Source organism: Caretta caretta, chromosome 1 (genome assembly GCF_965140235.1).
Source record: "Caretta caretta isolate rCarCar2 chromosome 1, rCarCar1.hap1, whole genome shotgun sequence".
Classification (NCBI taxonomy): domain Eukaryota; kingdom Metazoa; phylum Chordata; order Testudines; family Cheloniidae; genus Caretta; species Caretta caretta.
Genome location: NC_134206.1, coordinates 233,286,692 through 233,299,055, shown reverse-complemented (window position 1 = coordinate 233,299,055; position 12,364 = coordinate 233,286,692). Strand labels below are relative to the sequence as shown.

General features: G+C 41.1%; 1 protein-coding gene across 8 annotated transcripts in view; it reads right to left on the bottom strand.

The window, feature by feature from the left end:
* The window catches only part of LMNTD1 (lamin tail domain containing 1), a 307,951-nt gene that overhangs the window by 36,210 nt on the left and 259,377 nt on the right, over positions 1–12,364 (bottom strand). For all 8 annotated transcript variants that reach the window (XM_048826052.2, XM_075121606.1, XM_048826037.2 and 5 more), the window contains one exon: positions 4,469–4,557. In XM_048826052.2, coding sequence (XP_048682009.2) covers positions 4,469–4,557 — 89 coding nt within the window. The remainder of the gene's footprint in view (positions 1–4,468; positions 4,558–12,364) is intronic.

The following is a 12,364-nucleotide window of genomic DNA, read 5'->3' as shown; positions in this document are numbered from 1 at the left end:
TGGGGAAAACACACAGCATTTAAATCTTCTTTACATCCCAACAAAAGATGAATTAATTACTATTATTTATTATGGAGACTGTGGTAGCACCAAAAGGCTGCTGGGTGTTTTCCAAATACAGAGGAAGAGATAATCCCATGCCCTGTAGAGAATAGGTCTCAATAGATTAAAAAAAAGCCTTTCTCTTGGTATTGACAACATACTGTAGTTAGAAGCGGGGAACACTGGAAGTTTCATAAACAGGCCTGTTCTTCAGTCCAGTTTTTCAGATCCCAATGAAGTTTGCATAAGTCAAGTAACGAGTGGCTTATAATTGTCTGAGGTTATATATGTTGTGCTATCGATTTGCATGATACATTACAGACGTGTAACAAGTCAAAACCCCTTTCTTATGTATCTTACATTCTAAATTAGTAAAACAACATCATTTGGAACAGCATCAGACAGTGGCAGGGGGATGCGAAGCACGAAGTCCACAACAGAGAATATGGGGGAAAGGAATAGAGCTTATTGGAGATCTAACAGTTTTCAAAGAAATCTGAATGTTTGACTGTTTTTGTTTCATTTTTTAAAAATTTAAAATATGGAAGGAGATAGCACTGAAGGAGAGATTAATGAGGAAAGGCAAAATGACACATAGCCTGCAGGACTCTATCACTCCATCATTTTGAAAGCATCGGCTATGGGGGGGAAAAAAAGGCACTAATTCTGCAATTGGATTCATATGAGCCAGACCCTTGCACCTGCAGAGAGCCCCAGTGGGGCTTTGCATGAGAGGATGTAATTGCTGGATGGGGACCACAAATGGGAAATCCAGGGCCAGATTGCTTCTCTCCCCTTGCTTCCACAGAGCAGCTCTGGGGTAAGCCAGTCCTGTTTCCCATCCTCCGCTACTTACAGGGCCACAGAAGAATTCTGGGAAGAGCTAGGAGCGCCCTCTTCACCATCCCCTTCCACCCAATGGTCAGATGGCAGTGCTGGGTGAGCAACTGAACTTTTTGGCTCTGATTCTATTATCTGAGTAGCATCTTAACCTTTCAGTGCTTCCCCAACTCTAATGGCTACATAGCACTGAAGCAGTCAAGCCCATTTGAGGAAGGTATATTTTTGTCATGAGAAAGTGTCTTTAAATGCAAATGTCCTTGATCACAGGAGATAGGATTGCATGGCACAATGCGCTATTGCCAAATGTGTTCCCATGAAAAGCAGAAACAGCTGCAGACGTGCTAGTGGCAAAGGGTGGAGAATGAAATTAGCACTTTCTAGGTTCTTCGGTAAGTGCCAACCTAAAGAATGAGCAGACTTTTTTTTTTTTTTTTTTTTGGATTAATGCCTTTTTTTCCAATTAGAAAACACCTGAACCATACCATGGCCTCTGCTCCTGCTTGAGGAAGAAGATAATCTGAAGTCCCTCCCAGTGATCTCATCCTTTCCAAAATCAACAAGATTCCTTACAAGTTGCAGTCTCTCTCTCTAGAGCTGATGACTGAACCCCATACCCTGGGACATCTCATTGTTCATTAGATTTGCATTTCCTCCTCCTAAAGAAAAGTAAAATTGTAACACAAAGTAACATGTGAACAATTCTTTGTTAACTGGGCTGAATTAGGCAGGCAGATGGGATCCTGACCTCTGCATTTTCTTTCTTAGTGAATTTATGGCTGTTAAAAGGTGGTGTCAATGCAAGCTTCCCCATTCCATCCCAACAGTGGGTCTCTACCTTACCCTTGAGGAGCCTCTTCTCGAGGCCAGGGGGTACAGCAATTCACAATCTCTCCCATTCTGTCTTTAGTCTGTCTACTGAGATGACAAACAAAGGAGGCTAGTTTGTTGCAAGAGGGACAGCTGTCCACTGGAAACAGACTATCAGTTCATTTCAATAGAGTCATCACATAGTCACTCATTATCAGCCTGGGCTGGACTTGAACTGGTAATCAAGAGATGAAAGGCTCTGTGTGTCATTATCAAGTCACTTGAGTCATCTAGCCCCCCAGTGAGAGCAGCTTTTCAAAAAATGAATATTTAGCAGAGGACGTATACTTTGAAAGCCTCTCTAAGGGACTTTGGGGGCTTGTCTAGGCAGGGAAATTTATCAGCATAATTATGCTGTTATCTTTAAATGGCTAAAGCGATACCAGTTTAACTCCCTAGCTGGACATTTTTATTCAAGAAGAAGAGTGCCTTTTCCCAGTTTAGCTGATGTCACTTTGGAACTGGTATAAGGTAAAGGCAGAAAAAGGCACTCTTATCCCACAATAAAAGTCTCCACATGGGGAGTTTCTCTGGTATAACTATAGCAATAGAATTATACTGGTAAATTTCCCTGTGTAGAAAAGCCTGTTATATGGGATCAACTCTCTAGGGCTTCTGAATTGTGTGCCTCCATTGAAGGTTATGCTAGAAGAGCTGAATCTTTGGTGCCTCTCAGAATTTCCTAGCTAGCTGGTGACATCACCATTGTACCATGCACATGCACCTGGGAGAGCATGGGCCTCATTTTTATTTACTCTAACGATATGTTTTCACTGTGGTTACCACAAGCATAGGTGCTGGAACTAGGGGTGCTGGAGGTGCTGTTGCACCCCTGGATTGAAGTGGTTTCCACCATATACAGGGTTTAGTTTGGTTCAATGGTTCTCAGCACCTCCACTATACAAATTGTTCCAGCACCCCGACAATAAGTGATCGGCACCTAGGTTAGCCCAGTAGTGAGCCCCCCCCCACAGCAAAGACACACAAGTTACTGTGTCCTCAGTGGTGCTGCACTGCCCCCTGTGTCACTAGGACTTCTGGGGGCATATCCCATGGCTTTTGGTGCTACAGTAAGTTGAACTGCTCTATGATTCTTTCCTAGTGAACTAAGAGAACTTGTCTGTCCTTCTGGGAAGGCAGTGGAGGATTATCAGCATTTGAGTGGCTAAGCCAGTGCCCTGACTGCAAAGCAGGTGGGTTCCCAGCCCAAATGAAAGTCTCACTCTGGCTTTGGACTATAGCCTTAGCTACCCTGGTTGAAAGCACCAAACATAAGAGGTTTTTGTGTGTTGACAGGAAGGGAACTAGGAACAAAAGCCTGGGTTAACTCTGCAGTGAAGACATACTCTAAGGATCTGCCAGTGTAATGGGCTTTCAGTATAAATAAGAATCAGGTCTCATATCTCTGGCTGCAAATAAAGAAACCCCTACATTTCCAAAACATCACATAGGGTTATTTTTAACTGTGACAGTAAAGTTGAATTGCTCAGCTAAACCCTGAATGCTACTTAGAAAACCAAGAGATTAGAGACACAGATGTTTGGAAACAGTCTTTCTGGATAATCAGCTTCTTTGAATTCAAGTAGTATCTTGTCAAAAGCATGATTCATACTCAAAAGGACATTTTATCTAGTGTTACTAATGCTAATACTTTGCACTTCTAAAGTGCCTTTCATCTGAGGCTATGAAAGCGCTTTTACAAACATTGATGAATCAAGCATCACAACACACTTTTGAGATATGCTTTATTGCCACCACTTTACAGAAGGGAAAACTGAGACACTGATATGTTTATTTACACAGGCCTATACCTAGTGGAAGAACCCTATACCATGTTAACAGTTAATTAACAAGCAAGCACATCCAATCTTTTAAAAATTCCTCCAGGATTTCTTTTTCCTTTCAGTGTAGTCTACATAGACTGGCTGTTGATAATAAACATTTTTACATCTGTGTAAATGCATATAGCACTTTGCAGAACATTAACCATAATAGAGTTATAATAATTATTATTATTATAGACCTATAGAATATATATAGCTCAGTATTCATTACCAGCCAAATTCCATAGACTGCAATGAGCTTTGACTCAGGTCTTAAGAAATGTGGATCTGATACTGAAGCAACGTTTAGCATTTTCCTAGGTATCTCCTGCATTTACCTATTAGTTAAGTATTCTATATTGCAAAAAATCATGGAACTGATCTTTAGAAAAAATTAGAGATGAACCCAAGCCAGGAAGTTTGGATTGGGAGCTTAACATTCTCCCAGTTTGGGAATTTACAAATTTAGGGTCCTGGGATGGGTCCATTATACAGGGCTTGATTGTGAGTCTTTCTATAGGATAGTGTAAATATGAAGAGGTCTTAAAGTGGGTGAAAGTGTACAGCCACTTCAAGGCCTCTTTACCCTACCACAGCAGTGTAAACAGCCTTATTGTAAATGAGAATCAGACCCATACTCTCGAGCTGTGAATGCAAACTTCCTGCTAATACAGTGGTGTTTCTAATGGTCACATTATATAGATGTGATCAAGTTGCACTGTTTCAATACAGAGTCAGATCTGAGTCTTGAATGACTGGTTCTGATGTAGGCCTCTCTTAGAACACAAATAATAAAAAATTTTCAACAAAATTAAGTTTTGTTTCCTTTTCTTTATCTGAACCCTACTGTTCTTGCTTTATTGAAAAGGGAATTTGTCTTCATCTCTACTTACCCCTGCTGACCGGGTCAGCCTTCTACTTTTTCCATTAAAACTTCCTGTAGCTGTGTTTCTGCCCCGGCTGCTTCCTGCATACAGAGTGCCTGTTGGTGGGAACAAAAATTGTTTCCATACACTGATTTTAAAAGGAAAAATAAATCTCAAAAGTAATAAAGTCAACAACAAAAATCCTCATTTTCCTCACAGTTTATGGAAAAAGGTTTAAATAAAAAGCACATTGTGATAAATCCATGGTCACCTAGACCTTCTTGGTTGTTACTAAGATGCAGGTAACTCAATTTCCTAAGAAATTGGTGAAAACAAGTGAAGGGTGAACTTTAAATGATTTAGAGACTTGGTCATGCTTATCTAAACTGTCCAGCACTTTTGAGTTTGCAAAAGTGAATTGAAAATCATGAGAACAGCTCTTCCTATAGGCTGAAATCCTGACCCCATGGAAGTCAATGGGAGCTTTGACATTGATATCAGTAAGCTCAAGGTTTCACCCACAGTATTTACATCTGGGTCTGGTCAGAAACCAAAAGTAAAGAAATGGGAGAAAATGAATAATTATGAGAAAGTTTACTGATCTTTTTCAAAACTAAAAAAAGGGCTAATTTAAATTTGTGTGCACAGATTTGGGGGGACAGGGATGGGGGTGGAAGTCTTTATCCAAACCCATTCACCCACACAAAGTGAGAACTTTCTCTGGTATGCTGGACTCTCAGCAGTTGAGTCTATTTGCCAAGACCCAAATGTGGGACACAGTGTGGACTGTTAGCCAATATTACATATATGTTAGGCATAGTACACACCACATTAAAAAGGTATTAGTGGCAGGATATTAATAGAATATACATTACATATTGTGACAAGATGGCCAATGTTAGTCTGGTGGGTCCTGCACTTTTCTTAGCAGGGAGAAAAGATGCCACCCCTTGCCCCTGTTCTTGGGGCATCAATGGCCCTGCTAGTGGCCCAGGAAGGTGGTAAAGGAGGGAAGCAGGGGAGGGGTCTGGGTTTGCCCCTCACTCTGAGCCTCAGTCCTCTCAACCCCTGCAGGTTCTTACCCTCTTCCACCTTGGGTAGGCTACCTACAGTCCTTAAATGCTGGGGAAGGGAGTCTCCCTCCCCTACTAGGGCAGCATCCCCCTTACTTTGGTTCTCTGATTTTCCAAGTCTTACAGCACACCTCCAAGCTCCAGCCCTCTCTCCTTCCTCCTCCTCTGTCTGCCTGAAGCAGGGGGGTTTTATTAGGTTCCTAACAGGGCCTTAATTGACTGCAGGTGCTCCAATTAACCTGCAGCCACCTTCCCTAGTCTACAGGGAACCACACCTTAATTAGCCTTGAGCTTATATATTTCCCCTCTAGCACTCTCCCATTGCTCCCTGGCTCTTCTGTATCATAATATAAATACTTGTTGGGAAATTATGTTAACTGAATGTATTATGCTCTACCCACAACTCTTGTTGCCCCATGTCCAATATCCCACAATACTTTGCAAAGCTGAAGTCAGCTTTGGAATTAGAAAATAGGACATTTGTCAAAGGTAAAATACATTAATGTTCTGCCCCAGTACAAGCCAGGAATACTAGTGTCCCTGAATGCAAGTATCCGAAACAAAGATAAGGAAGGTACAGAACAAGCAGTTAAGGATTGGTAGGAACTAGTGGGTTCAATTTTAGTGATGCATAAAGAGTTTTGTAACTTGTAAAATCATCCTACAAATACTACTAGTTGAAATGCATCTCTTTGAAGAACACCTTCTGTGCTAGGTGAACATGCTGTGAGAATTTGCTTCCCAAAAAGAGGGTGTGTATGTCTCCTTTTCTTATTGTACTGTTTTGTCTTTAGACAATACATTTGGCTAAATTCAATTATTTCATCTCGTGAACATTTTAAAGAACAAACTGCGAGAACAGTCAAACAATTGGCTATACCTTTGAGTCAACAGAACCAAATAGTCAAGACAGTAGTGCAGACGGATTAAGAGGAGGTGGTATTGAATTCTCTTTTATAAATGACATTTTCACCTTCGCTTTTTGGTCGCTTTGTATTCCTGCTTCTAATACTTGACAGTAGAAGTGAGATAAATATTAAATCCATGCGGGATGGAGGCAATTTAGAGTTGCAACAGAAGCATGTTTAAAACAGACTTAACAGCATAATGAGGGCCAACAAATCTTTTCCTGAAAAGAGAAATGTATCGATATATCGATAATGGGAAGTGGTTGTTGTGTTATTACATCAATGCTGTTTAATGTTTAAACACTGGTTGGGAGTTTGTTTGCATGGTAAAAGCAGTTTTTAGAAAGGAAGGAAGGATGGAATATTTGCATAATACAGTTTGACATGTATTTAGGCCCCTGCTGTTGCCCCCTCGCATAGTAAAAGCCATTTTTTACTCTGATATTTCTGAGAATTTTCTTGTAGAGAACTTTCCAGTGGGAGAAAGGGGCTAGGCAGGAATGTGCCCTCTTCAGAATAGCTGCCCCAAATATCTGCATGTGACTTTGGTCATCCACACAAGGTCCTGTACTCCCACTGTGGGTCAGGATCCTGGAGGCTGCCTGCCCTTTCCTCTTGTAGGCGAAGCTCCATTGAAAATGACCTGCCAGAGAAACCCTCTGGGGGTCTCTGATGTGGGAGGGGTCTATGAAAAGGTTAATACAGCATGAGCACCATGTTGAAGAAGTTCTGCTGCGCCAAAGGGTGGATGACGGGTATATTTCCAGTCCTGCCCCAGCCTGCCTCTCTTACCTTGGTCTGCTCTGACCCCATTTCCTTCCTATGCACAGACCCTAGCCTGCACAGAGAGAGCTCCGCACAGAGAGTCCCTGGGGGAGGGGTGGAAGAGTACCACAGAGGCACTCCAATACCCTTTCTTCATAGACAAGGGGAGATCCACACATAAAGCGCCCCTCCATGGGGAGAGGTGGGTTAATCTGGGCCCAAACTCCAGAACATATCCCATGATCCCTGGTTGGTCAAAAGGAAGCACAGTGGGAGGAATCCGAAGTTAACGGAGAGCTAACGAGGAAGAGGGCTTAGTTAGGTGAAAGTATGTTGCTTTGTTGGGTTGGAGTGGTCATTTTTACACAGGTGAGTAATTCAAGATGGGGGGGGGGAGGAGTTCAAACACAATCCTTTGAAAATTTGGGCAAAAAGGTATATTCAGAGGAACCATAGAGCATGATATTTGTTTTCTGCCTGTTGTTCCCTGTTTACGTAGGAGCGTAGTATCCTTATTGCGTGATACCAGATGTTTTCCTTAATCAGGGAGCCAATTAAAAATAAACTGAATTTTTGCAATTAACATAAAATAAATGCAATGCATCTGGATTATACGCTGTGACTTTATACATTTCATACAACCAGTTCAGTCTGTGCACTGAATAACATTTGTGGAGGGAGAGATTTTCAAAGGCATAAATGGCTGTTTGGCACTCAGTTCCCCTTGGCTAAATGCCCTTTGTACCTTGAAAATACTAGAGTTTATTTTTGTGAGAAAAAGTCAATCAAAAGCATTTCCCCTCCCCCCACAGTTATTATAATAAAGTATCAAATCCTCTCTTGAAGACTTTGTGTGAAGAGTTTGTGGGAGCATCTGATGCTAGACAGGATTGCAGTCACGCTGGCTTTCCGTGTACAGCATACATTTTTTCAAATGCTCCACAGCTTTCGAATGTGCAGAAACTAACGTGGAGATTGTGTCCATTTCCTTCTCACTGTCACATTCACTCTAGTTCGCTCTTTCCGTGTAGATGTCAGACTATCTCCACAACTGTCTCATCACAGAAATGGCAGTCTCCTTGCTCACTGTTGTTGCAATCTACAATCCTTCACACATTCCCTATCAGAAACTGGGTCTGGTAGGAAGAAGCAAGTTTTTCACTTTATTTAGCTGAAGTTTCGAACCTGAATTTTGTGTGTCTCCTCTATCTTTGGTCGAAGGCTGATCTCAGAGCCTGACAATACCCATGCTTTCTCTCCATAGAATCAGCTTTTTAATAACCCCATGGTTCTGCAAGACATGCCCAACACTTGTAAGTCTGATCGCTTGATGATTTCATAAAGTGGCACTTTCCTTTTATCATCCAAGTGCAGAGTTTTGTGGTCTTTATTTCATAACTCCATAGTATGCTTTGATTACAGCTGGCATGTTATATCAGGAGGCAGGAAAATGTGAAATACCATGAGTAGGGATGGCTCAATATAACAAGTATCAGGTTGCACTTCCAAGTTATCCAAGAGCAGAATTGCTTTTCAGAGGCAAACCTTACACTTGCAAACAGAGTTTCAACACAGAGATCAACTTTGTAAGAGTAGTAAATGGCAATGAGTGTGCCATTTGTTCAGGTCCTCTTCTGATATGTATAGTGGACCAGTCTGTTTCAATATGTTCACGTGAGAGAAGCACTCTCTAGGTCTCTCTGTCAGCAGGAGACAGAGTATGTGAGTGCCAAATCCCAGACTAGTGACAACCTTTTACTAGGTAAGTGACACCAATAAATACCAAGAAGCCTGTTTTATTGTCATTCTAAATTGGCTCATGTGACAGGCCATTATAGACATTCCATTGTCTGGCACAGGCACAGCCTAGCAACCTCATCAGCTGCTCTCATCTGTTTCCTGTACAATTTCAGCCACTTCGTTCCATGTCTTTTTAAGACATGATTGCTGGTTCCTGACCATTCAGCTTCAAGCAAAACTGAAGTGCTTTCTCTTTAAGCAGGGGTCCTGAAAGAGCAGCTCCCTTCTTCTCTCTCATCAAAACCAAAGATTAAATCTTTGAATCATTCTCAGGATCATTTACTATTCATAATTTTATGTTCTTTGATCCTGGGGAGGAATCATAGGGCTAGAACAGAGCTGTGCTGATTTACATCAGCTGAGGATCTGGCCCAAAGTCTCTGCATTTTTTTCTTAATTTATGTATTCTTGAACTTCTTATGCCATATTTAATGTTCAGAATTTTCAGAATTTTTCCAAGGCTTTCCTCTATCTTGAGTTTCCAAGATAGGATCAAAGGACCCTGCTTTTTCTGGCTCACCAAGGACACATAAATATAAATGGTTGCAGTCCCTTACAAGCAGTAAGTAATAAACAGACTGGACATTTTAAAAACGGACAGGCTGGCAATTTGCTTGGCAGGCAGGTAGACACACTGGCAGGTCATTAGATAATGAGGTTGAGATAGTGGAGTTTAGAAAATCAGGATTCTATTGCATTTGCAAAATAGCTGTACAGCCCCTCCAGTGCCTATGCATGAAACTGCATTCTTTTCTATAGTGTGCTTCCAGAGTGGCTATTTTTAAATTTATGGGCCTTTGCCCTCCTCAGCACCACAGTGAGATTGTGTGCTTCAGTTCGGGGTGATTGGCTTGAAACAGGGTGGGACAGTTTCTGTGTTTCTTCATCTGAAGAGACAGTTTACGGTTTTGAAGGTTGGAAGTTTGTCCTCAAGGAATTAGAGATGACAAAGAAGGCAGGCTTTCAAAACGCAAGTTAAGGTGCAGCGTGGCTGTCAGTCACATTGAATGATAGCATTTTGGAGAAATTGGGGTGCTATAATTTGTGACTTGATGCTGACAGGAATGTTTGATTGATCTGGTGTAGTTAGTTGATCTGTCTGAGAAAACAATTAAGTTTCTTCCCCTATAGCTGTTGCCATAATCACTTGTTTAACCTTCACACTGTCATTATATATGCCCCTAGTACAGTTTATTCCAAAAGCGCAACAGTGTGTTTATATAACCTCATTTACAAGGGCACATTTTATCACATAGTCCTGTCTGCCACATGTCAGCATCCTACAATAAATGATATGGGTATGACTCGGCAACCGTTACTCATTTTAACTAGAGCTTCCATGGGCAGTCCCACTGACTCCAAAAGTCACAGGAAAGCTCATGAGAGTAAGTGCTCCTCCAAGTGAGTGAGGGGTGGAGAACTGAGCCCTATGTGTTTGTGACAAAAGAGGAAAAATAACAGGGAATAAAAAATGATCCTGCTTCACTGGATAAAGATGAGAGGTGTGGGCAATGCATGGCTTCTTTTTAAAGAAAATGTGTGCAAAATCCTCTCCCTTCCCTCCCTCCCTACCCCTCATTCTCCATTTTCCACTGAATGTTTAAGTAGTGTTTCTCAGCCACTGGAGACGTGAAAAAATTCGGATTGACAAAACTTGTGTTTGGCTGAGACTTCAAAGTGCTTGCTTTTCAATGCATGCCCTGGCTATTTGTAAACCCATTGAAAAGTTCACAGCTTAATATTTTGATTCAGAGCGAAATTCAGAAGCAGCAACAACAAAATAAGGAACCAGTGTGGCACTTTTCTGGGGAACAAGGGAGATACATTGAACTGTGTGATATAACTGAAATATAAAGAAAGTGTCAGTAGCTGCTTTCCCCTCCCACGGGGGAGGCTGAAGGGAAAGAGGAGACACTTAGTGCATCAAGTGTAAAGGAATATAATTAGGCAGATCAACAATATAAGCAGGAAATACATTACTCATCAGTCACATAAAGCAAGTTAGAGTTGAAGTGACAAAATTTGCAGTTGACAAAATTAATGAGGTGGGTCAATGTTAGAGAAAACTGAGAGGAACTGCAGAAGGAGCTAACAAAGCTAGGTGAATGGACAGCATGATGGCTGATGAAATTTGATGCTGATAAATTAACATAGCAATGAATAACTATTCATATACCTTACTGTATGGTAACTGTACTGTATATTAACCATAACCACTCAGGAACAAGACCTGGATGTCATTGTGGACTGCTTAATGAAACCTCTGTTCCATGTGCATTGTCAGTCAAAAAGGGAAAATGTTAGGTTGCATAAGAAATAGGATGTAAGACAATACTGAAAATATTATAATGTGTCTGTGCAAATCTATGGTACACCCTTCCCTGGAATACTGTACTGTTATTATTATTAATATCTCAAAAAGGGTGTAGCAGATATAGAAGTGGTTCAGAGATTGGTGACAAAAAGTATTAGCTATATGGAAAAAACTTCCATGTGAAGAAAGACTGAAAAGACTGTTGAGTTTAGAGAAGGGATGAGGAAGAGGGGACACACTAGATGTATACAAAATAATGAATGGTATATAGAAAGGAAATTTGGCATTCCTTTTTACCCTTCCTCCAAAACAAGGGACTTTCAAGGAAACTGCAAGGCAACAAATTTGAAACTGATAAAAGAAAAGACATTTTTACACATTATTATTGTATTCCCAGTACAGTAACATCTAGGACTAGGGTCCCTTTGTACTAGGCATATTACATACACACAATAAAGAGACAGTCCCTGCCTCAAAGAGCTTATGGTTTTTATACACACAGTTAGCCTGTGGAACCCATTGCTAAGATATCATTGAGGCCAAGAGCTTGGCAGGATTTTTTTTAAAAGTACCAGATGTTTATATAATGTATAATGAAAACCTCCAGACTGTAAGCTCTATGGAGCAGGGACCATAGTGTTGTTCGTGTTTGTTCAGCACCCTACCACAATGGCTTTAAAAATCTCAGGTGAAACCTTCACAACTACCACTGGGAGACTATATTACAGACTACTAGAGCTCATTGGTAAGAAACATTCAGCCTAGAACTTCCTACGCTCAGTTTGGTCCCGTTCCTCCTAGTTCTATTATCTGGAACCATGTCAGACACTTCTTCTCCCTCCTTGGTGTTTTTATCTTTCCAAACATTTGGCAGTTATGTCTGTCCCTTGGTTGTCAAACGTATTTACTTCTGTGACAGATATGGGAATTTTCTGCAATATCTTTGGGAGATCTTACTGTATTAATTTTATGTATCACCATGGGCCATGGAGTGTATGTAATTCAATAGGGGAGGCTGCCCACAGCCCTCCAGGAATTAAGAACCATGGGAATGGGCAGAGTG